We start from the raw sequence: 24,534 nt of genomic DNA, 5'->3' as shown, positions 1-24,534 counted from the left end.
ATCAATAAGTGGTGCTGGGAAAACTGGACAATTACGTGTAAAAAATGAAATTAGAACACTCCCTAACACAATACACAAAAATAAACTCAAAATGGATTAAAGACCTAAATGTAAGACTGGACACAATAAAACCCTGAGAGGAAAATATAGAAGAACACTCTTTGGCATAAATCACAGCAAGATCTTTTTCGACCCACCTCCTAGAGTAATGAAAATAAAAACAAAAATAAACAAATGGGATGTAATGAAACTTAAAAGTTTTTGCACAGCAAGGGAAACTATAAACACAATGAAAAGACAACCCTCAGAATGGGAGAAAATATTTGCAAACAAATCAACTGACAAAGGATTAATCTCCAAAATATATAAACAGCTCATGCACCTCAACATTAAAAAGACAAAAAACCCAATCAAAACATGGGCAGAAGACCTAAATAGACATTTCTCCAAAGAAGACATACGGATGGCCAAGAGGCACATGAAAAGCTGCTCAACATCACTAATTATTAGAGAAGTGAAAATCAAAACTACAATGAGGTATCACCTCACACCAGTTAGAATGGGCATCATCAGAAAATCTACGAACTACAAATGCTGGAGCAGGTGTGGAGAAAAGGGAAACTTCTTGCACTGTTGGTGGGAATGTAAATTGATACAGCTACTATGGAGAACAGTATAGAGGTTGCTTAAAAAACTAAAAATAGAATTACCATATGACCCAGCAATCCCACTACTGGGCATATACCTTGCAAAAACCATAATTCAAAAAGACGCATGCATCCCAGTGTTCACTGCAGCACTATTTACAATAGCCAGGTCATGGAAGCAACCTAAATGCCCATCGACAGATGAATGGATAAAGAAGATGTGTTACATATATACAACGCACTATTACTCAGCCATGAAATTGGGTCATTTGTAGAGATGCGGGTGGACCTAGAGAATGTCATAGACAGTGAACTAAGTCAGAAAGAGAAAAACAAATATCGTATATTCATGCATATATGTGGAATATAGAAAAATGGTATGGATGAACTGGTTTGCAAGGCAGAAATAGAGACACAGATGTAGAGAACAAAGGTATGGACACCAAGGGGGGAAAGCGGGGGTGGGGGGTGGTGGTGGGATGAATTGGGAGATTGGGATTGACATATATACACTAATATGTATAAAACAGATAACTAATAAGAACCTGCTGTATAAAAAAATTAAATTAAAAAAAAGACTTCATATGTTAATTTCAGTATCTGGTTCATCTCTAGGTATACTCCTATTAACTGTTTTTTTAAATTAATTAATTAATTTTTATTTTTTTATTTTTGGCTGCGTTGGGTCTTCATTGCTGCGCGTGGGCTTTCTCTAGTTGCAGCGAGCGGGGGCTACTCTTCATTGTGGTGCGTCTGCTTCTCATTGTGGTGGCTTCTCTTGTTGCAGAGCATGGGCTCTAGCCACACTGGCTTCAGTAGTTGTGGCACGTGTGCTCAGTAGTTGTGGCTCACAGGCTCTAGAGCACAGGCTCAGTAGTTGCAGCACACAGGCTTAGTTGCTCCACGGCATGTGGGATCTTCCCAGACCAGGGCTCGAACGCGTGTCCCCTGCATTGGCTGGTGGATTCTTAACCAGTGCGCCACCAGGGAAGTCCCTAACTGTTTTTTCTATGATGTGTGTGTGTGTGTGTGTGTGTGTACTTTAATCATATTCTATCTCTTTGCCTAAGAATTTATTTTATAGGAGATCTTTTGGGTGATTAAAAAAAAAAAAAAAGATACAACATAACTCAGCCAGGGGAGTATTGGTTCTGCTAAGGGAAGACAAGGACATTGAAGGAGTGGCCCATATGTAATGGAAGGAGGTGGGAAAGTTTATATGGGAATGGATACTGAGGGTGCTGGATCAGAGAGTGGAATATAAAGTAGGATAAGGGACAATTTATCAGTATGGTTAGAATTCAACTCCTTACAGACATCATATATGTGACCCTTTGTGATATGGCTTTTGTGTGTTTTCCAACCTGAGGTTTTATTCAATTTGTCCCCTCTATTCCAGCAATACCAACCTACTTAGGCCAAGTTATTTTACCCCTCTGTAAAACCATTAACAACTCTCTCTTCCTAGAATGTTCACCCTACTCCATCCCCTATTCTACCCCGCCATAGGCACCTATAGTCTACTTCTATTTCGTAACAGCCCATCTGGGAATCTTATCTGCTAAGTGAAGTAGAAATTAATGCATCCTTTTTTGGAAACAATTTTGCAATACTGAGAGCCTTAAATTGGTTCAGGAATCCCACTTTTCCCTGGGGGTGGTGTGAGGGGGTCTGAAATTTTCAAAAATTTATGCACAAAGATATTAAAAATGGCATATTTATTATTATAAAAATTAATATACCCAAATATCTGAAAGTATAGGTTTAAGGAAATTACATCCATACAAAAAATTGTATGTAGCTATTGAAAATGATGTGTTTAAATAATTTGTAATGATAAGAAAATGCTTATGATACACTAAATAAAAAACAAAATGAAGTTAATAGGACCAAAACTTTGTAATAATATGATAGGAAACAATACTGAAAGAAAATATTACCAAATTTAGCAGCTGTTATTGCCAGGCATTGCAATAAGAAGAAAAAGTTATTTAAATTTTCTTCTTTCTTATGCTTTTCTGTACTGCAAAATTGGCTCAGGGAACAGATACTGCTTTCATAATCAAGATTCAGGTTAAGTATCCCTTCTGGGAAGAAAAGTCCCTTTTTCTCACAATGTGGAAAAAAAAATATATATATATATACATATATTTGTATATACATATATATGTGTATACTTATATATGTATATATATTTTTATCATGGTCCTTACCAAATACAATCATCTATTCACCTATCTGCACCCTTCACTACGATTATGAGGATAAGAATTTTGTCTTTTATTTCTATGACTTGGCATTTATGCATTGCCTGGCACGTAGCAGGTTCCTAACAAATATTTGTTGTCTTTCTCTTTTTTTGGTGGGAGGTCGTTGTTTTCGAACTTCTGACTAAGACAAGTGGTCTCTATTATTCTGAACCTAAGAATAAAAAACCCAAATTTTATTAAAAACAAACTTTTTCAAAAGATGCTTGTGTAACTGATTTTACTTTTGGTGAGTAAAATCTACAGCGTGGGATCATTTTTTTAAAAAATCCAGGACTTCTGACAAAAGAAATAAACTTAGAGTTAAACATGATGAATGTTGTAATTATTCCCTGAACTATAGTTACACGATATTAATACTAATATTTACCTTAAAATAGATTCCAAATTTAACACAGTATCCTTCCAGATCAGGGGTAAGGCAGGCAGGTGTTTTCCCAATTGTGTTCCTCTCCTTGGGTGCTGTCAGCCCCTATGCAGTATTTCACAGCTAGACTATAAACAAAAGTTATTCCAGTTGGCTCAACGTACATTCAATAGTAAAATCACAGAAACGAATGGTCTCTGTTCTCCAAAGTATTATCTTGAGCAGACTTTTATTATGAAAGTATTATAGTTTGCATACATTACTCCCAGCTGGAAATTTGCGTCCAGTTTAACAGTTACATAATATAATCTTTCACGTGAGAATTTTGAGCAACACAATAGGGGCATGAAAATAGACTAACCTATCCTTCTTGGCAGAAAATGTCTTGCTTAAAATGTAAAAGAAATTTTATTTTGGGAACCCTGTGAATATGTTGGAGGAAACCTACGTCGTTGGATTTGACACTGGAGTTAACTCTAGTAATAACCAGAAAGTTGTAGTTATCATCACCACCCAGTATAAAAATAAATTTTCCTCCAGGTTGTGTTTGTGCAGACACGCGTGTGTAGAGGGTTAGGTACCACCTACATTCGTTAGGTCATGAGGACCTGGAGGGTGACGCACAATCACCCTGAAAACGTGTGAGGAGGACCCCATGAAAACCCTCCATGGAGAGAGAATTCTGTCTCTGGATGGTTCTGAGGTGAGCAGGGTGAGGTTAGAGCCAGCGCCCGCGGAGTGGGCATCATCTAGTGGCGCCCCTCCCCCGCCCGCCAACAGCTGGCCCAGAACCTTCCTTCCCCCAGGCCCCGTCGCGCCCCACAGTATCCCTACCTACCTCCAAGCCCCAGAACCACCCGCGACACCCGGACCCGCGCCCACCACCCCATCCCCCAACTCCCTCCAGGCGGGATCCCCTCGAGCCGCCGCGCTCGTTGCTCGCCCATTGGCCCGCGCGATCCGGGCCGTGAAGCGACTAACGGTTGCCGCTGGCCCGCAGGGGGCTGAGGAGATGGCGTCGGGACCCAGAGCCACGGTTCCTGAAGACTCGGTCCGAACCGTCAGCCCCGGGCGGCGAGGCGAGAAGGCTGTCTCCGAGCTCACCGGGGACTCGGTGGAGGCGGGGACCCTGAAGAGCGCCGCGTCTGCCGTGCGGTGGGTGGTGGCCTCCCCTCGCCCCGTGAAGCGGAAAGACGTCCAGGAGGCGGCCCAGCGGCGGCTCCAGCTCCTGCCGGGCTCTCAGGCCGAGGGCCGGGGACAGGGGCCCGAGGAGGAGGAAGAGGAGACCCTTCTGTCGGTGCCGGAGGAGGATGACGAGAAGGCGCAGCCACTGCCCCCAGTCTGCGTGGCCCCTATGAGGGGGATGTGGCGGGAGGAGAAGGTGGCGCTGTATTGCGACGAGGTGCTGCAGGGCTGCAAGGTGAGGAGGAGAAGAAAACGGACGGGAATCCAGCACCGAGGGACTCGGGTCTTCTTCCTATGCTGATGGGGGTACAGAGGGCACAAAGAAACCCTGCATTTCAAAAAGTAAATTTACTCCACACTTCCAGGGCTTCCACCTTGTTGGAGGTTCCCAGGCCCTGTTAAAGGAGTTCCAATTCGATTTTCTTTCAAACAGATCACATAGTTGTTTTCTGGTTTTCTGAGAGGTTATCAGTGCCCAGGTATGCATCTTAGTGTTTTCGTTAACAATCTATGCCCAAGCATAAGGATAAGGTTACTTAGCCTTGACTTTTACACTACAAGAACTCAAAACGTTTACACTTTAAGAGTGGTTCCCAGCCATCAGTCTAGGATGTGGAATGAGGTTTTGTAAAGAAGATACATACTTGGTAATACTGAATAGAGCAAATATTGTTTTTTCTAACCTGTTTTTTCTTTTTTTAAGTTATAGCAGAAGAATTTGTGTACAAGGATTTCATTGCACCGATGTTTATAAAATTTTAAAACTAGAAACTAAATTTCCAACTATGGGGGCTGTAAAGAACTTGTGGTGGCTTCATGTAATGGAAAATCATGCAGCTGTAAAAATTATGTTTTCAGAAACTATAGATATGCTTATGCTATAATGTTAAGGAAAAAAAATCAGAAGACAAAACATATGCTTCATATGTATGGATGAATATATGCATAGAAAAAAGACTGGAAGGAAATGCACCAAAATATCAACAATGGTTATTCTGGCTGTCAGGATTAGGGGTGGTTTTTGTTTTCCTTATATTATCTGTATTTTGCAGATTTTCTGTAGGTTAACCATATTTTATAATCAGAAGAAAAATTTTAAAAATACTGTTACCATAAAACTAGAATGGTATTTAATGACCAACTTATATTTGATATTCAAGGTTGGAGAAGGCTAGACCTCTTAAAGGCAATTGAAAAACATTTATATAAATCACAGTGTCATTAATCAGTCAGTGTCTAATGACTGAGTTTCATAATAGTTTATATTATCTGTCATCCTGAGGTCGCTGAATTGAAATGTAGAAAATCAAATGGGCAGATATTTATTGAATGCTTAATATGCTCATTTGTTTTATAGAGTGGATTTCTATTTTAAATTTTTATGTACTGAATAAATTTTAAATAAAGTCAGTAAATCTTTAAAGTTCAGAAAAAATCATTACTGTTTTTTAACATGATAATAACTATGTTTTTATATGTATAATTACAGTATACTTTTTGCTCAGTGGATTAATAAACCCAATTACTTAAAACATAATAAGTAGATGTCTCATCTCTGAATTACTCTATTGAGTGAATAGATCTCTTTTAAATTTATTTTAATTTTTTTAATGTTTCTATTTTCCATTAAATATAGATTCAGTTAAAAATCTATTATTTCCCAGGTTCTTCATTATTTAAGGGTATATTGGTTTCATATTTAAATAGAAATCAGTAAAAAAATATATAAATCTATAATCTCATATATTTATATGTATCTATTTTTTCTTTTGCTAGGCAGAAGATGCTGATGATGCTATGTGTAGATACCTGTCAGAAAAATTAAAGTTGAAAGGCAAATGGCTTGGAGTCTGGAAAACTAATCCTGAGTTATTCTTTGTGAAATATGAAGAAGCTTCTATTTCTTTTGTTGGTATACTGGTTGAGGTAAATAATTTTCACCTGATCCTTGTTCTTTGAGTGAAATTATCAGTTCTTTTTAAGACCAAAATGTAACCTTATTAATTTGAAGCTTTGATACTTAAACAAAGGTTGACAAAAGTTTACTTCTATTTTAAGTTTCTAAGCAAATTAATAGTGTAAAAAGAAGGTAAGGAGGGATATTAGCACCCATTTACCTATAAACAGTTGTCATTAAATCAAATCTAGTAGTATTACATAATATTTATTAGCCTAGTTTCAATTGCTCAAATAACATAAAAATAACTAAAGTGCATTTCTTAAAATTTAGTAACTTAGGCTTTAATTAACTTGGGCCTTTTTTCCCCATCATTTCTCTTTAATCTTCATTTATCTGAATTATGAGGTTTAGTTACATTAGGAAAGAAAAAAATAGATCAGAAAACTATTGGTAAAATTTGAAATATTTTCCTATGAAAAGTGCCCTTTTAGTATAATACATCCACTTCCAAACCTTCAGCTGATACAATTTTGCTTTTATAGGTCTATATGTTAAATATTGTAGCATATTTGACATGATAAATTCAATTCACTTAAAGGTTAATTATCCTTGTATAGAAATCAATATTTACAATCACAAATGGTACCCCTGTTTCAGATAGATATTTCAAATTTGTGGTTTCGGTGACAAGAAAAAATTGTGTTTGAAACTCATTACATTGCACACTGCCTGAAAACAATTCAATTCTGTGTTATATGGAAAAGTAAATTCGTGGTATTTTTACAGTAAAGGATGGCATATTTTCAGTCATAGATGCTACAAAAGAATATGAAAGTCTTGGGATTAATTTTCCAATAATACTCTATTTTTAGTGGTTCTTTGAGGTTTGACCAACTTCAGATTTTGAGTAGATTTTGCCTAGAACTTTCATAACTTCTTTGGACTTTTTTCACATGGATAAAATAAGAGGAGGTGGACTCTATAGTATCTGAAAAAAAATTTTTAACAGTATAAGTTTGGGTTTTTTCAGTCAAGTTTTATGAGGAAGTCCCACATATACAACATATTAAAGTGGAACATTCCTGATTGAAATGAGGGATGGTAACATAGCAATTGCTTGGCTTCTCTCTCAATATCACATGATAGCCCCTACATTCCATAAAACTTTTCAAGATCCCTAAAGTTACATGGAAACTCATTGGATTAGGTTATCCAAAAATTCTATCAAGTTCTAAGATTTTACATGCAATATATTTGCTCTCTTCCTTATTCCAAAAATAACAGACAAGATTACACATAATTAGATTGCTTTAAAATCCTCTATGAAATGCTAACGTCCTTTAAACATTAGAAAGGTGGGAAGAAAAGCGAGAACAGAAGAAAAGCAGAATAACATATTGGCAGATTCTAATTTGCATTACAAGGCATTGAGACTAGCTCTTGGGACCTCTTAAGATTGTGCTGCCCGATTCACATTTGGTGGTTTTGTCTGCCTCTACTTCTTTAGTCTTACTTGGATCGAAATATCAACAGTGCTGTATAATGCTCCTTGTTCTGAAGTTACAATAATTTATTCCTATGGACCTCAATCTCTGGCTTTAGCTTTAGATGCTATATTAGTTTTTCTATTGCTGCTGCAACAAATTACCACAAATTTGGTGGCTTAATATAAATTTGTTATTTTACAATTCTATAGGAAAGGAATCTGACATGGGACTAATTGGGCTAAAATCAAGGAGTAGACAGGGCTTATTCCTTTCTGGAAGCTCTAGGGGAAAATCTGTTTCCCTGTCTTTTCCAGCCTTTATAAGGTACCTGCATTCCATGACTTGTGGCCCCCTTTATCCATTTTCAAAGTCCTTCTCACACTATCTCTCTGGTTCCCTACAGTCTAGAAAGGTGCTTCCATTTTAAAAGACTCATGATTAGAATGGGCCCAACTGGGTAATCCAAGAGAACTTCCCCATCTCAATTCCTTAACCATAATTACATCTGTAAAGTCCCTGTTGCCTTGTAAAGTAATATATTCACAGGTTCTAAGTATTAGGGGACCATTTGAGGGCCATTATTCTGCCTAATACAGATCCATACAACAAAGAAAAAAGACTTGGAAATATAATATTTGATTGGAAGGAAATCTAGCATATCCTTCTTTGTTACAAAGTGGGCCAAATATTAAGGAAACTTTTTTATAACCTCTGTAGAAAGCAATTTGGTAAAATATATTAAGAACTTTAAAATAGTTTATTTGTTGTAAGTCAGTTATTTCTCAATAAAGCTGGAAGAAATAAAAATAGTAATAAATAAATAGACCCCACTGCACAGAAAAATAAATAAAAATTTAAAATGTTCATTTTATTTCTAGAAATTCGTTCTATAGAAATCATAAATGTAGAAAAAGATTTATGTATTTAAGGTAATCAAGTCATATTTATAAAATAAAAAATTGGGAAGACCATAAAAGTTTAATAATAGGATATGGGTCAAATAAATGATAATTTATTCATAAGATAGAATATCATGTAGTTATAAAACTTATGATAACAAAAAATCTCTTAATTACTTGGAACATGCTCATTGTGTACATAAAGTAAAACAGAAGACACAAAACTAAATATACAGTATGATCCAACGAAGTACATAGGAATAAAACTGGAAGATAAAGAGCAAAAGGTTAACAGTGATTATCTCTGATGACAGAATTTTGGTTGATTTTTAAAAATTTTGTAAAAAAAGCATGTCTAGTCACCATCAGTAAGCTTTCTTGGACAACATGCTTTAAAATTTTGTTTATATCCCTTGATGAAGGCTTAGAGAATCTTTAATTTGCAGATGTTTAAGGGAATTCTCAGTGGATTCTGGAAATTGGTTATTTACCTGATTCTGCTATATCATAGTTGTACAGAGAAAATAGTAACTTTGGGCTGTGCTCAACATTCACAGCTTGCATCACGGCTATTTCCACACACTCCCAACTCCAGTAATAGGCTCCTTGGTTTTAAAGCCTGTTTTAAAACTTGGTGATCTCTAGACCTGCTGGACAGGTTTTGGGATCTCCCTCCATCATCATCCTAGAAATTTCTTTCATCATTCTCTTGTGTAAATAACCTATTTCCTCAAATTCCTTTTTTCTTAGTTTATTCTCTCATTTTGGCCAAGGATCTTATCCTAATAGCTTCACGGGTAAGGGCACAAAGTAGATAAAATTTTTGTGATATTGTGTGCTTGAAAATATCTTTACAGATCTTCAAGTTTATTTGACAGATTAACTGGATACACAAATTCTAGGTTTGATTTCATGCCCAGAATTTGTAAAATTCTATTCCATTGTCTTCAAACTTCCAGTGTTGCTGGTTGAGAATCCAGTGTCACTGATTCTTTGATGATATATATATCTATAGATATAGATATAGATATAAAATATATGTATATATTTTTGTGGCTGTGTTGAGCCTTCGTTGCTGCCCATGGGCTTTCTCTAGTTGCAGCGAGCAGGGGCTACTCTTCATTATGGTGCGCAGGCTTCTCATTGCAGTGGCTTCTCTTGTTGCGGAGCAATAGGCTCTAGGCTTGTGGGCTTCAGTAGTTGCGGCTCGCGGGCTTAGGTGCTCTGTAGCACGTGGGATCTTCCTGGACCAGCACTCGAACCCGTGTCCCCTGCATTGGCAGGTGGACTCTTAACCACTGTGCCACTAGGGAAGTCCAGATGATATATTGTTTCCTGTCTGACAACTTATAGTATCTTCTCTTATAGTATTGTCCCCAGAGTCCTTCATCAAAATGATAGCAAAGGGATTTTTTAAAAGGTACCCAAAGACAGGGCTTCCCTGGTGGCACAGTGGTTGAGGGTCCGCCTGCCGATGCAGGGAACGCGGGTTCGTGCCCCGGCCCGGGAGGATCCCGCGTGCTGCGGAGTGGCTGGGCCCGCGAGCCATGGCCGCTGAGCCTGCGCGTCCGGAGCCTGTGCTCCGCAACGGGAGAGGCCACAGCAGTGAGAAGGCCCGCGTACTGCAAATAAATAAATAAATAAATAAATAAATAAATAAATAAATTAAAAAAAAGAAAAAAAAGGTACCCAAGGACAAGAGATAGAAAGGAGACAATAGCAACACAATTTAGAAGGTGTAAAACATATAAATAAATGACAACTGACTTAGTAGAGCTAAGAAAGTTGAATTCTGTTTACAGTAGGGAAAGCCGAAAAAAAAAAAAAACCACTTGATTTACACTGCATAACCCCAAAGGCTTAGGAATTGACTGTACTTAGAACTTGAATTGGCTTGAAGATGGAGCTTGAATTCAAGAAGAATAGCTTGAAAGCTATTTAAGAAACAGAGACTTCCCTTCCAGGAAGATGGAGAAGACAAACTTTTCCCTATTCTTCCTATCAAGTACAGCTAAAAACCCTGGATTATATGTATAAATAAACATGAGACTCTGAAAGTTGGAGAGAAGGCAGATTGTCTAGGGACCTTGTGACACAAGGAATGACATGATGATGAGTTCCCTGGGCTTTGCTTCATATATCCTAGACTGTGTACCAGAGGAGCTGGAAACCTGGAAACACCAACAGGTGTAGGAAAAAAAATTTTTAATTCCCCTCAAAAGCCTGCTTTCTCTAGTCAAAGTCAGGAAAGGGACAGCCAAACAATACAGAAAAAAAACTGCTGCTCTTCACTCCCATCTTGCAAGAAAAGACAACGTGAAGAACCTACACTTCCACCCTTGCCAAGTTGTAACAAGGCACACTAACCCCACTCCCAGAGTGGTGTTAGAGAAGATCTAGTGGGAAGAAAATGGGGAGCTGGGTGAAAAGGAACTTTCCCTGCCTTCCATGATGTCAGTATAGACTACATGGGAAGCCCGGACTACCACCCCCACTGGTAAAGGGACTCCTTCCACTCCCTGCAAGGATGGTGTCAGAAAGGGTCTAGTGGAGAATCCGAACTTTCACTACCACCCCCATGATGTTAGTGGAGACAACGTAGGGAGCAGTAATGAGGTGCTCTCCTCTCTCTGAGCCAGGGTGGTATCAGTGGAGGCCTAATAGAGAACCTGAACCCCCACCCCTGAATAGCAGTAATGAACAACCCCCTCACCCTCCAGGGTCAACAGAGGCTGAGCAGAGAATCTGGACTTCCATCCCCATCTGGCAGTAACAAAGCCCCTTTTCCATGCCAGATTGGTGTCAGAAGAGGACTGATAAAATAAAAGATTTAAATAAAATCAATACTCTCACAATGTAATACACAAAATGTCCAGGTTTCAATAGAAAATTACTTGTCATCACTCTCAATCCCTTCTAAGACCCAGGAAGATCTCAACTTGAATGAGATAAACCAATAGACATCAACACTGAGATGACACAAATGTTAGAATTATCTGATAAGGATTTTAAAGCAGCCATCATAAAAATGCATCAATGAGCAATTATGAACACATGCAAAATGAAAAAATAGGTCTCAGCAAAGAATTAGAAAGTAAGTAAATGAAAGATATAAAGAAAATGAAATGATGTAAAGAAAAACCGAAACAAAGTTCTAGAACTAAAACTAAAAAATATATAGTAACTGCAATTAAAAACTCAGTGGATGTGCTCAACAACAGAATGAAGACAGAGGAAACAATCAGTAAACTTGAAGGTAGAATAATAGAAATGACCTAACTGAACACCTGAGAGAAAATAGATGAAAAAAACCCCCAAAACCAAAAAATACACAAATGAAAAACGGAGCCTCAGGGCCATGTTAGACTATAACAATTCATGTCTTCAGAGTCCTAGAAGAAAAGATTGGGCTGAAAAAAATATTCAAAGAAATAATGGCTGAAATTCCCCAAATTTGGCAAAAGACATAAACCTACAGATTTAAGAAGCTGGCTTGAGAAGCATGGTTAAAGATGGGAGTATCCCACTGAAAAAAAGATTGTGATACTTCATTGGTACTGAATGTTAGGATCCTCTGTCTTCTACGCTGATTCTCCTTCTAGAACACAGGCAGCTAAGGCATATCTCTCTAGGCATTAAAATTGAAAGATTCTTCTATGATCAGTTCAAAAGAAAAGATCTAAAGATACTGATACATGAAGTTCCCATGGAAAGAGCCTGGGCAGAACATCTTACAGTGGATCCATAGTAGACTTGTTCCACACAGACCTTCCAATTACCTTTATAGTACTCAACTCTTAAATATGAGCAGACAGCCAAGGGTCACCAGACATTTGAGGAAACTTAAATATCAAAACAGTGGTTAAAACAGCAGAAAAGAAGACATTTGGAAGAAACAGATGACAGGGAGAAGAAAAACACACACACATATATAAAACTATTAATATTCTCAGAAAGAAGAGACAAGCTAAAGCATTCATGAAACAAGAACTGGATCCTGTATGATGGGAAAATTCCAAGAAAGAAAGAGAGCTTTTGGAAAATAAAAATACAACAGCAAGTGAAAAACTGAATAGAAGGATTAGAAGCATTAGAAGATAAAGTTGGAGTAAAATCTCCCATAAAGTAGAGCTGAAGGACTAAGAAATGGAAAGGAAAGAGAGGAGAGTAGTTAGGGGATTGGGTCCAACATCCAATTAAATGTTCTAGAGAGAGAAAAGGAAGGAGGGAGGGAGGGAAGAAAAGAAGAGGAGAAGGAGAGAGAGAGAGAAATAGGAAGAGGAGAAAACAAGAACAACAGAGGAAAGAAAATTGTCAAGTTGTGAAAGTTTCCTAGAACAAAAGGACATGAATTTCTAAATTGAAAAGGCCCACTGATTGTCTAGCACATAGTGAAATTTGAGAACACGAGGGCCAAAGAGAAAGTTGAGCAGGATTACAGAGAGAAAAACAATAAGTTCATATAAATGATCAAGAGGCAGAATAGCATTGGACTTCTCAAAAGTAAGTTCTTAACTTTAAAAAGCTATGTAAGTATATTGTCAACAAAAGTGATATCCTAACCTAGAATTCTGTACCCAGTCACACTATCAGTTTTAGTAAAAGAGTAGAAAAAATTTTCTCTTTTCAAGGATGTCATATAGTATATAGCCTTTTCAGGTTGGTTTCTTTCACTTAGTAATATGCATTTAAGGTTCCTCCATGTCCTTTCATGGCTTGATGGCTCATTCCTTTTTACCACTGAATAATATTCCATTGCCTGGATGTACCACAGTTTATTTATCCATTCATCTACTGAAGGGCATCTTGGTTGTTTCCAAGTTTTGGCAGTTATGAATAAAGCTGCTGTAAGTAGCATTAGGTAAAGAAAATCTACTTAAAAATAAACAATTTTGTTGGAGATGTACTTGAAAATGTTTAAAATTCATTATTGGAAGTGTATTTTTTTCAGCTTTATTGAGCTTTAACTAACAAAATTGTAGGATAGGGTGTATAACATGATGATTTTATATACATATATATATATATATATATATATATATACCCATATACATTGTGAAAGGATTCCCTTCATTAAGTTAATTAACATATCCATCACCTCACATATTTACCCCCCCCCCTTATTTGGTGAAAGGATTTAAGTTCTCTCTTAGGAAATTTCAAATATATACTACAGTGTTATCAACTATAGTCACTATGCTATACATTAGATCCTCAGACCTTATTCACCTTATAGCTGAAAGTTTGTACCCTTTTACCAGCTTCTGTAATTTTAAATTTTGTGTTAATACTTAGCATAATTTATTAATTTTTAAAGCTACTGTCAACTCAGTGGTTCTCAAGCACTGATTTTCAGACGTGCTGGAGGTTATCACTCTATTGTGGTGAAATGAGACAAGTAACCACAATATAGTGTGCTGTTTATGAAGCTAAATTTATTCAACCTAAGGACTTTACCTTTTTTTTTTAGGACTTCATTTTTTGATTATGTCCATTCTACTTTTTTTGGTACTTTATTAGCCTTTCTTTTAAAAATAATGTAATATAGATAGTAGGATTTTAAAAAACATACTTTTATGGCAAAATTAGTCCAAAAACTTTTTTTAATACTACTATTTTATAAAATCCCAAAGTCTGGCAACTCAAACTTAGAATAATGTGGGAGATAGGCAATTCCTCTCATGAACATTAAAATTAATGTTGTTTAAGAATTAGTTTGAAAAATTGTTTGTATTTTATTCAATATTGATCTATTATTATTATGTATGTTGATTGTTAGCGAAGTCATAAAAATTTAAAAAGAAATTTTATAAGTAGGTCATATTTGAGAAAGAATTCTTGTGGTTTACTTTCATTTATAATTACAAATTTTATAATATTTATCTTAGGTAACTTGTAAACTACGCCAAAGCGCATCATCTTGTTTCAAAGTTACTGTTTCTGTTGCTGAGCCCTTTTCTTCTAACATTGCAAATATTCCAAGGGATTTGGTCGATGAGATTTTGGAAGAACTAGAGCATAGTGTGCCTCTCTTGGAAGTGTACCCTGTTGAAGGACAAGATTCTGATTTACATGATATTGCTTTGGCCTTGGAAGCTGTAAGGTATTAGAGGTTATTTCTTCTGAAAGTTCAAATTCTCATATTCAAAAAGTTAATTTAATATGTAAGTTTTGTTCATATAGGCACTTTATTTAACTTTTACTCACTGCTGAATTCAATTTTTCTATTTTTAATGAACATACTTGTAACTTTTACTTAAAATATTCTCTCTTGTGGAAGTTTGCTGTTTTTTGATCTTGCATTTTAGAAAAATTGAATTTTGAACAGTTCTAGAGATAAGTAATGCTAAATTCTAGGGAATTTCCTGGCAGTTCAGTGGTTAGGACTCAGCACTTTCATTGCCGGGGCCCAGGTTCAATCCCTGGTCAAGGAACTAAGTTCTGGGAAGCTGCATGGCGCAGCCAAAAAAACCCAAAGTCCAAAAAAAACCCCACTAAATTCTGTTCATATTTAAGCATCTTAAATATATTAGATTTCATTTTTCACATTTAAAGGCATTACAAATACCTGATGTCTTCATCCTCATTGTGATTGCTTCTTACAAGTTGATATAATTTGAGAGAAGCTATACGTAAGCATAATACAGAATATTGGGGGCATGTTTTTGTTTTCCTAATGCTCCCCCAATATAAAAATATGATGATATCTCAAGTATTATTTCTTTGGTAAACAAAACCATAGCCACAATCTGTGAAATGTGGAACATGAATTTTACAATCCCACTTCAAGAAACATTATCTTATCTGTAGTAACTTGAAATAGAATGCAGATCATCTAATGTATAAAGTTTTACTTTTAATATTAGTTCACTGAAAGATCATTTTGAAATATTTTTCTTAACAATTAAGATTCATATAAAGATTTCTGACATCAGAATGTCTTTTTAATTCTAAACATGTACTGGCTGATTTTGATCACTGTCATCTCAATTTGATTTATCATAGGTTTTTTTATGATTTTCTTTGGAGGGACTGGGATGATGAAGAAAGTTGTGAGAATTATACTGCTTTGATTGAAGAAAGAATTAATTTGTAAGTATAGTTAAAAGCATTCATCACATTATGTAAGATAAACATTGTAACTATACTCATACTTTTCAGGTGGTGTGATATACAAGATGGAACAATACCTGGTCCTATTGCACAACGTTTCAAAAAAACTTTGGAGAAGTATAAAAACAAGCGAATCGAGCTCATTGAGTATCAGAGCAACATTAAAGAAGATCCATCTGCAGCAGAGGCTGTTGAATGCTGGAAAAAGTACTATGAGATAGTAATGCTCTGTGGATTATTGAAAATGTGGGAAGATTTACGCCTCAGGTAATAATTTGTTCTATTTTAAATGGAAACAAAAAGATTGCATGGTCATTCTTTTATCATATCACTTGTCATATATGTTACCCTAATTGAAATAGATTATAAAAGTAGATGTCCAAAAAAAAAAAAAAAAGTAGATGTCCAATTTATAAGCACAGGTGCAACTACCAATATTGGAAAATTATTTTTATATTAGCTGAATTCACTGAAATCAGTGTTTTGGGTTTTTTTGATGAAAAAAATCTCATAAATCTAGTCCTTTCCTTACCTTTCTTCTTTACCTTCTTAATTTTGGCCAAAGCATAAGAAAAGAGTAAGTAGATGTCATCTACATATAAAATGAAAAGTAGAGAGAGAGTTGACTAATTTGACTGCCTCATAATTTCTTTTCTAACCAAAATAAGTTGTTTTTTTGATGTTAAATAAAATAATGCAGATTTAACTGGCATCATTCTCCAGAATACTTCAAAATGTATTAAAATATTTTTACATTACTGTGCAGTAAAGTATATATTTCTGTCTTTGTTTGAAATAGAGGGGAAAGAGGAATTCTTGCTCATGACCCCAAAATTAATGGAAAATCTTGATTGGAGCCAAAGGACTTTTGGCTTTTTCATACTAAGCTGTTAAGCTCCTTCCTTTGTGTTCCACCTTTACTCATTGTTTGCCTTAGGAATTCTGAGCCATATTTTACTTGTCTAACAATTAATTATTAGCCTAAATATTTTCTTATTCTATTTTCTTTCAAGTTTGACTTTTTAAAATTTTTATTTATTTATTTATTTTTTGCGGTACGCGGGCCTCTCACTGTTGTGGCCTCTCCCGTTGCGGAGCACAGGCTCCGGACTCAAAGGCTCAGCGGCCATGGCTCACAGGCCCAGCCGCTCCGCGGCATGTGGGATCTTCCCAGACCGGGGCACAAACCCGTGTCCCCTGCATCGGCAGGCAGACTCTCAACCACTGCGCCACCAGGGAAGCCCTCAAGTTTGACCTTTAAAAAAAAAAAAAAATTACTTATTTGTTTATTTATTTGGTCGTGCCGGGTCTTAGTTGCGGCATGCGAACTCTTAGTTGTGGTGCGCATGTGGGATCTAGTTCCCTGACCAGGGATTGAACCCAGGCCCCTGCATTGGGAGTGTGGAGTCTCAACCACTGCACCACCAGGGAAGTCCCCAAGTTTGCCCTTTTTAAAAATCACTAAGAATCTCATTCTAGTGCCCATTTTTGATGTTTCATTGTTAGTGGGATTCCTGTGTAACAAAATCTTAGGATTACTTTGGGGAATCAGTATAGATAAGATTTTTGAAATCCACCTATCTAGAAATCCAGATTCAATGAAAGTTGAATTTTAATACAAGTTATCGTCACTAGACTTTATATTCTAATGGTATAGGGCAACACAGAGTCCTCTCATCTTAAAAGTTATAATCACAGAGAATCTTATTCCATGGGTGGTGGAGTGAGTTAATTGGTCAAACCTTTCCATAGGTAACAATTATAATATCTGGCAAAATATGTTAAAAGTCTTCAAATATTTTAAGGCACTATGAAATGACCAAAAGCATCAGGAACCAGAAAAGTTTATCCTTGGAATGGGTAAGAAATGGGAACTTGCGGCATTCTGGTCTGAGGGTCATCACCAGTTCTCATAGCCCAGGCAGCAAAAAAAATGGCATCTTACTGTTTCAAGATGACAAAGGACAGTGCTGGCAGAGCAGCTGGAAATTTAGTTGGGATAGCCTGAAAGTGAGAGAGCTGCAAAAGGAGTGAGACCCAAAATTTGAGCATAAACTCTGCTCAGATCCTTGGCTGTCCAGTAAACTTTGCTAGCAACAGCAGGGGAGAGAAATCAGGGAACTCTGCTAAATGAGGAAGTATAAGAGCGAAACATGGAAGGTGAGAGAACTGAGCAGAGATGTCAGCTGCTACATACCTCAAGGAAAACATTTTGCATTTTGAGGCCAGGCAAGTTAACTGCCTGCTAAAATACAAGACTAACAATCCTCAGAAGAACATAACACAGAGTTACCAGAGTATATTATCCAAAATCTCCAGTGTTCAACCCAAAATTAATAGATATGCAAAGAAACCAGAAATTTAGATCTATCCTCAGGAAAAAAAGAAGTTAATAGAATCTGATTTTGGGTGGGCCCAGATGTTAGATTTGTCAGACAAAGACTTCAAAGCAGCTGTTATAACTATATCAGAGAACTAAAGGAATGCATAAGTATACAGAGAATCTCAGCAGAGAAATGAAAACTATAAAATAGAACCAAGGATTTCCAGATTCATCTCTGACATGCAAAGAGCTCGTGAGCTATTAGTCCTATCCTTACAACAAGAAAAAAGCTGAACAAACTTGAAAATTACTTTCTTGGAACTATCAGAGAACTGAGGTCACAGGACAAACTGCCACCCTGAAATCTGGAGAAAGATAAGAGTCACAGCTAAGATCTGCTTACCTCGAACAGAATCCACTAGAGCCATAACTTGTAAAAGACTTAAATGGTAATTTTGATAGATTGCTGGAGGCTGAATGTTAAAGAGTATGAGAGAAACTCCTGGGGAGCTGCAGTTCTTATGGAGACCTCATACCTTTGTGGGGTTTAACCTCCAGGAGGAGTCTCACTAGGTTCTCAGGTGAAGAGCCAAGAAAGATCCCATTCTGACTGTGGCAGGGTGAAGGGAAAAGTAACCATTGTGAAATATACCCCGAGCATTTTCCATAACAAAGATCTATTCTCCAGGGGAAGAGACTTTACCAGAGCTTTTTCCCACCTAGAGGAAGGGCATTTCCAGACTCTAGCCCCGTCTAGCCTTCTTGTCTGGGGAAAGAGCAGACTAAGAAACACTTGTGAGGGTTACAGTTTGGTGATATAGACTCAGTAAAAGCCTGAAAATCAATCATAAGAATATAGAACATTTCCTGTCTGCCGAAACTTAAAACCACACCAACAGGATTCCAGTATAATAACTGGATTATAGTTAAAAGACCTGTAAGACACAGACTCTTCCAAGAGTAGTTTTAAAGCAAGAGGAGGAGACAGAAATATGGAAAGGAGAGGAGACAGAAATAAGGAAACTACAGGAATTTGAAGCCTCTGACACCTAAAGCTACAACAAACAAACACAGGCTACCTCCTGGTTGGATTAATATAAAACCTCACACTAAAAGCCTATCTCCCTCACTTCCTATTAGCCAATACATCATGTGTGGGTTTCAACAAAAAATTATAAGATATGCTAAAAGGCAAGAAAAAACTAAGTCTGAAGAGGGAAAGCAAGCATCAGAACCAGACTCAAGTATGATTTTGGAATTAACCAAACAGGAAATTTAAAATAGCTATGATTGCGACTTCCGTGGCAGTCCAGTGGTTAGGACTGCGTGCTTCCACTGCAGGGGGCACAGGTTCAATCCCTGGTCAGGGAACTAAGATCCTGCATGCCGTGCAGTACAGCCAAAAAGAAAAAAAAAAAGCTATAATTAATTTGTTAAGGACTTTAATGGGAAAAAAGTACACAACCTGCAAGAACAGATGGCTAATGTAAGCAGAAGATGGAATCTGTAAGAACAAATTAAAAAATCATGCTAGAAATCAAAGACACTGTAAATAGAAATGAAGAATACCTTTGAAGGGCTCACCAGTAGATGGGACACAACTGAGGAAAGAATCAGAAAGCTTGAAGATATGTCAATTGCATTGTCTCAAACTGAAATGCAAAGAGAAAAAATAATGAAAAAACAACAAAACATACAAAAACTGTGGAACAGTTTCAAAGAATGTAGCATATGTGTAATTGGAATACCAGAAGAGAAAAAGGAAATGCAGCAGAAAAAAAATTTAAATTAATAATGGTGAAAGGGCTTCCCTGGTGGTGCAGTGGTTGAGAGTCCGCCTGCCGATGCAAGGGACACGGGTTCACGCCCCAGTCCGGGAAGATCCCACATGCCACGGAGCGGCTAGGCCCGTGAGCCATGGCTGCTGAGCCTGTGCGTCCAGAGCCTGTGCTCCACAACGGGAGAGGCCACAGCAGTGAGAGGCCCGCGTACCGCAGGAAAAAAAAAAAAAAATAATGGTGAAAAATTTCCAAATTAAATGCAGACACCAAACCACAGATTCAGGAAGCTTAGAGAACTCCAAGCAGGATAAATACCCCAAAATTGTATAAATAGGCATATTATATTTAAACTGAAGAAAACCAAAGATAAAGAAAAAATCTTGAAAGAAGCCTAGGGGGGTAAGGAAACCCTAACTATAGGTGAACAAGAATGAGAAATTCAATGGGCTCCTTGTAAGAAATCATGTAAACAAGATGATAGTGGAGTGAAATATTCAGTGTTAAAAGAAAACCACCATCCTAGAATTCTATGTCTAGTGAAATTATCCTTCAAAAGTGAAGGGGAATAGCTTCCTTAGGCCAAAAAAAAAAAAAAAGAAGAGCAAACTAACAAAAACCAAAGGAATTTGTCACCAGTAGATTGGCCTTGCAAGAAAGGCTAACGGAAGTTCTTCAGGGAGAAGAAAAATTATTAAAGGTCAGAAACTCAGATCTACTTATACAAAAGAAGAGCTTTGGAGGAGGAATAAATGAAGATTAAATCTTTTCTTTTTCTTATTCTCAATAGATCTCTATCAATCTAAAAGATAACTATTTAAAGTAATAGTAGTTATGATGGTATTGGGTGGTAATTGTTTATGGATTGGTTAAATAAGTGACAGTAATATCATAGGGATAGGAGGGAAAAAAATGGGAAAACTCTGTTAAAAGGTACCTGTACTATACATGAAGTAGTATAGTGTTATTTGATGGTGGACTTAGTTTAAAATGTATATTGCCATCTATAGGGCAAACACTAAAAAAACTTTTTAAAATAATTGATATGTTAAGAGGGAAGATAAAATGGAATTACTAAATGCTCAGCTAAAACTAGAGACAAAAAGGAGGTACAACAAATAGAAAACTGTTGCAAGTGTAGTAGATATTAATTTAATGATATCAATAATTTATTTTAAAAAATATTTATTTTTATTTATTTGGCTGTGCTGCGTCCTAGTTGTGGCACGCAGGATCTTTTTAGTTGTGGCACGTGGGGTCTTTAGTTGTGGCATGTGACCTCTTAGTTGCAGCGTGTGGGATCTAGTTCCCAGACCTGGCATTGAACCCAGGCCCCTGGCATTGGGAGCACGGAGTCTTAGCCACTGGATCACCAGGGAAGTCCCTCAATAATTACTTTAAATGTGAATGATCTAAATACATAAATCAAAAGATAAGAGATTGTCAAAGTGGATAAAAAGACAAGATTCAACCATATGTCATCTACAAGAAACCCACTTTAAACATAAAGGCTTAGAAATGTTCAAAGGAAAAGGTTAGAGAAAGATACTTCATGCTAACACAACCATTAAAAAGCTGGAGTAGCTATATTAATTTCAGACAAAGTAGGCTTTCAGAACCAGTAAAATTATCAGGAATTGCATAATGATAAATGGTTTGATTTTCCAAGAAGACATGACAATCCTTAATGTGTGTATACACCCAACAACAGAGAATCAAAGTATGTGAGGCAAAAACTGATAGAAATGCAAGGACAAATAGACAAATCCACTATTATAGTTGGAGACTTCAGCATCCCTTTTTCAGTAGTTGATAGATCAAGCAATAATAATAATAGATCTAGAGGAGAATTCCTCTTATTGAAAAAGAACATTACAAAAACTCTACAGCTAACATCATACTCACTGGTGAGAAACTATATGCTTTCCCTCTAGGAATAAGGCAAGAATATTTTCTCTTACACCTTTCACAAAAAATTAACTCACAGTGATCCGTAGACCTAAATGTAAACAAACTAAGACTTCTAGAATAAAACAGAAGAAAATCTATGTGACTTTGGGTTTGGCAATGAGTTTTTATATACAACACCAAAAGTATGATCCATGAGAGAAAAAGATGATGAATTAGACTTCATTAAAATGAAAAACTTCTGCTCTGTGAAAGACACTGTTAAGGGAATGAAAAGATTAGCCATAGATTTGGAGAAAATATTTGCAAAGCACATATCTTATAAAAGATTTGTATCTAGGGGAATTCCCTGGCAGTCCAGTGGTCAGGACTCTGCGCTTCCACTGCAGTGGGCACGAGTTTAATACCTGGTCAGGAACTAAGATCCTGCATGGCATGTGGTGTGGCCAAAAAAAAAAAGAGACATATCTGATATACAGATAGATAGATATAGATAGATCTCTTAAAATTCATTCATAAGTAGCAAATAACCCAATTAAAAATGGGAAAAGGACTTAAACAGACACCTTACCAAAGAAAATATATAGATGGTAAATGGTAAATAAGCATATAAAAAGATGCTCGAGGGACTTCCCTGGTGGCGCAGTGGTTAAGAATCTGCCTGCAAATGCAGGGGACACAGGTTCAGTCCCTGGTCCGGGAAGATCCCACATGCCATGGAGCAACTAAGCCCGTGTGCCACAACTACTGGTCCTGCGCTCTAGAGCCTGTGAGCCACAAATACTGAGCCCGCGTGCCACAACTACTGAAGCTTGCGTGCCCAGAGCCCGCGTGCCACAACTACTGAAGCTTGCGTGCCCAGAGCCCATGCTCCACAACAAGAGAAGCCACCATGATAAGCCCGCGCACCGCAGCAAAGAGTAGACTCCCCTCGCTGCAACTAGAGAAAGCCCACACGCAGCAATGAAGACCCAACACAGCCAAAAATAAATAAATCAATAAATTTAAAAAAGATGCTCAACATCATTTGTCATTGGGGAATTACAAATTAAAATGAGATCTCATTATAACCTATTAGAATGGCTAAACAAACAAAACAAAGCAAAAACCTGACAATACCAATTGCTGACAAGGATGTGGAGCAATAGGAACGCTCATTATTTATGGGAATACAGAGTAGTATAGCCTCTTTTGAAGATGGTTTGATAGTTTCTTAAAAGCTAAACTTATTCAAACCATTGGTATTTACCCAAATAAGTTGAAAATATGAACAGAAATAAAAAGGATAATTAAGGAATAGTATGAGCAATTATATGCCAACACATTAGATAGCCTAGATCAAATGGACACAATCTACCAAAACTGACTCAAACAGAAACAGAAAATTTGAATGGACCTATAGCAAGTAGGGAGATTGAATTAGCAAATTTAAAAACTATCCACAAAGAAAAGCCAAGGACCAGATATCTTCACTGGTGAATTCTACCAAACATTTAAAGAATTAACACCAATTTTTTTTTTTTTTTTAACAAACTCTTCCAGAAAATAAAAAGAGAAGGGAACACCTCCCTAACTCATTCTATGAGGCCACTATCAATCACCCTGATACTAAAACTATAGAAAGACATAACAAGAAAACTACATAAACTATCCCGTATAAATATAGATGCAAAATCCTCAGTAATACTTTAACAAACTGAGTCTAGCAACATATAAAAAGAATCATACATTATGACAAGTGGAGTTTATCCCAGGAATGCAAGGTTGGTTTAAAATATGAAAATAAATCAATGTAATACACAATAAAACCATATTATCATCTCAATTGTTATAGAAAAATCATTTGACAAAATTCAACACTCTTTCACAACAAAAAATCTCAAAAAGCTTGGAATAGCATGGATCTTTCCCAACCTGTTTGAGACCATCTATGAAAAACCTATAATTAACATCATACTTACTGATGAAAGAATAGATATTTCCCTGCCTAAGATCAGGAACAAGACAAGTATGTCCGTTCTTGTATTCAATTGTACTAGAGTTTCTAGCCAGACCAGTAGGCAAGAAAAAGAAATAAAAGTCATCCAGATCAGAAAGGGAAAAGTAAAATTATCTGTACTTGCAGATGACATGCTTGTATGTAGAAAATCCTATAATGAAATACTGCTCTGCGCTATAAAGAAATAAATTGCTGATACACAAAATAACATGATGGATCTCAAAATAGTCTGACTGAAAAAAGCCAGATACAAGAGAGTACATAGCATATTCCATTTTAAAATTCCATTTAAAAATTCCAAGAAAGGGGGCTTCCCTGGTGGCGCAGTGGTTGAGAGTCCGCCTGCCGATGCAGGGGACACGGGTTCATGCCCCAGTCCGGGAAGATCCCACATGCCTGCCGCGAGGCGGCTGCGCCCGTGAGCCATGGCCGCTGAGCCTGCGCGTCCGGAGCCTGTGCTCCGCAACGGGAGAGGCCACAACAGTGAGAAGCCCCCGTACCACAAAAAAAACACTTCCAAGAAAGGGAAATCTATGACAGAAAGCAGATCAGTGGTTTTCTGGGAGTGGGTGTGGAGGATTGACTGCAAAGATGCATGAAGGAACTTATCAGTGTGATGGGAATGTTCTATATCTTGATTATTATGATTGAGTTAAACGGG

The 24,534-nt window shown here is 37.0% G+C and overlaps 1 protein-coding gene across 1 annotated transcript in view; it reads left to right on the top strand.

The window, feature by feature from the left end:
- The first annotated feature begins 4,257 nt into the window (after window positions 1-4,257).
- SHCBP1L (SHC binding and spindle associated 1 like) overlaps window positions 4,258-24,534 on the top strand; it is a 44,289-nt gene continuing 24,012 nt past the window's right edge. The window contains exons 1-5 of the mRNA XM_065890449.1: window positions 4,258-4,701; window positions 6,243-6,392; window positions 14,641-14,855; window positions 15,758-15,844; window positions 15,914-16,132. Coding sequence (XP_065746521.1) covers window positions 4,294-4,701; window positions 6,243-6,392; window positions 14,641-14,855; window positions 15,758-15,844; window positions 15,914-16,132 — 1,079 coding nt within the window. The 5' untranslated portion in view covers window positions 4,258-4,293. The remainder of the gene's footprint in view (window positions 4,702-6,242; window positions 6,393-14,640; window positions 14,856-15,757; window positions 15,845-15,913; window positions 16,133-24,534) is intronic.

The sequence above is a fragment of the Phocoena phocoena genome, chromosome 1 (assembly GCF_963924675.1).
Source record: "Phocoena phocoena chromosome 1, mPhoPho1.1, whole genome shotgun sequence".
Lineage (NCBI taxonomy): Eukaryota > Metazoa > Chordata > Mammalia > Artiodactyla > Phocoenidae > Phocoena > Phocoena phocoena.
This window is presented reverse-complemented; position numbering and strand designations above follow the sequence as displayed.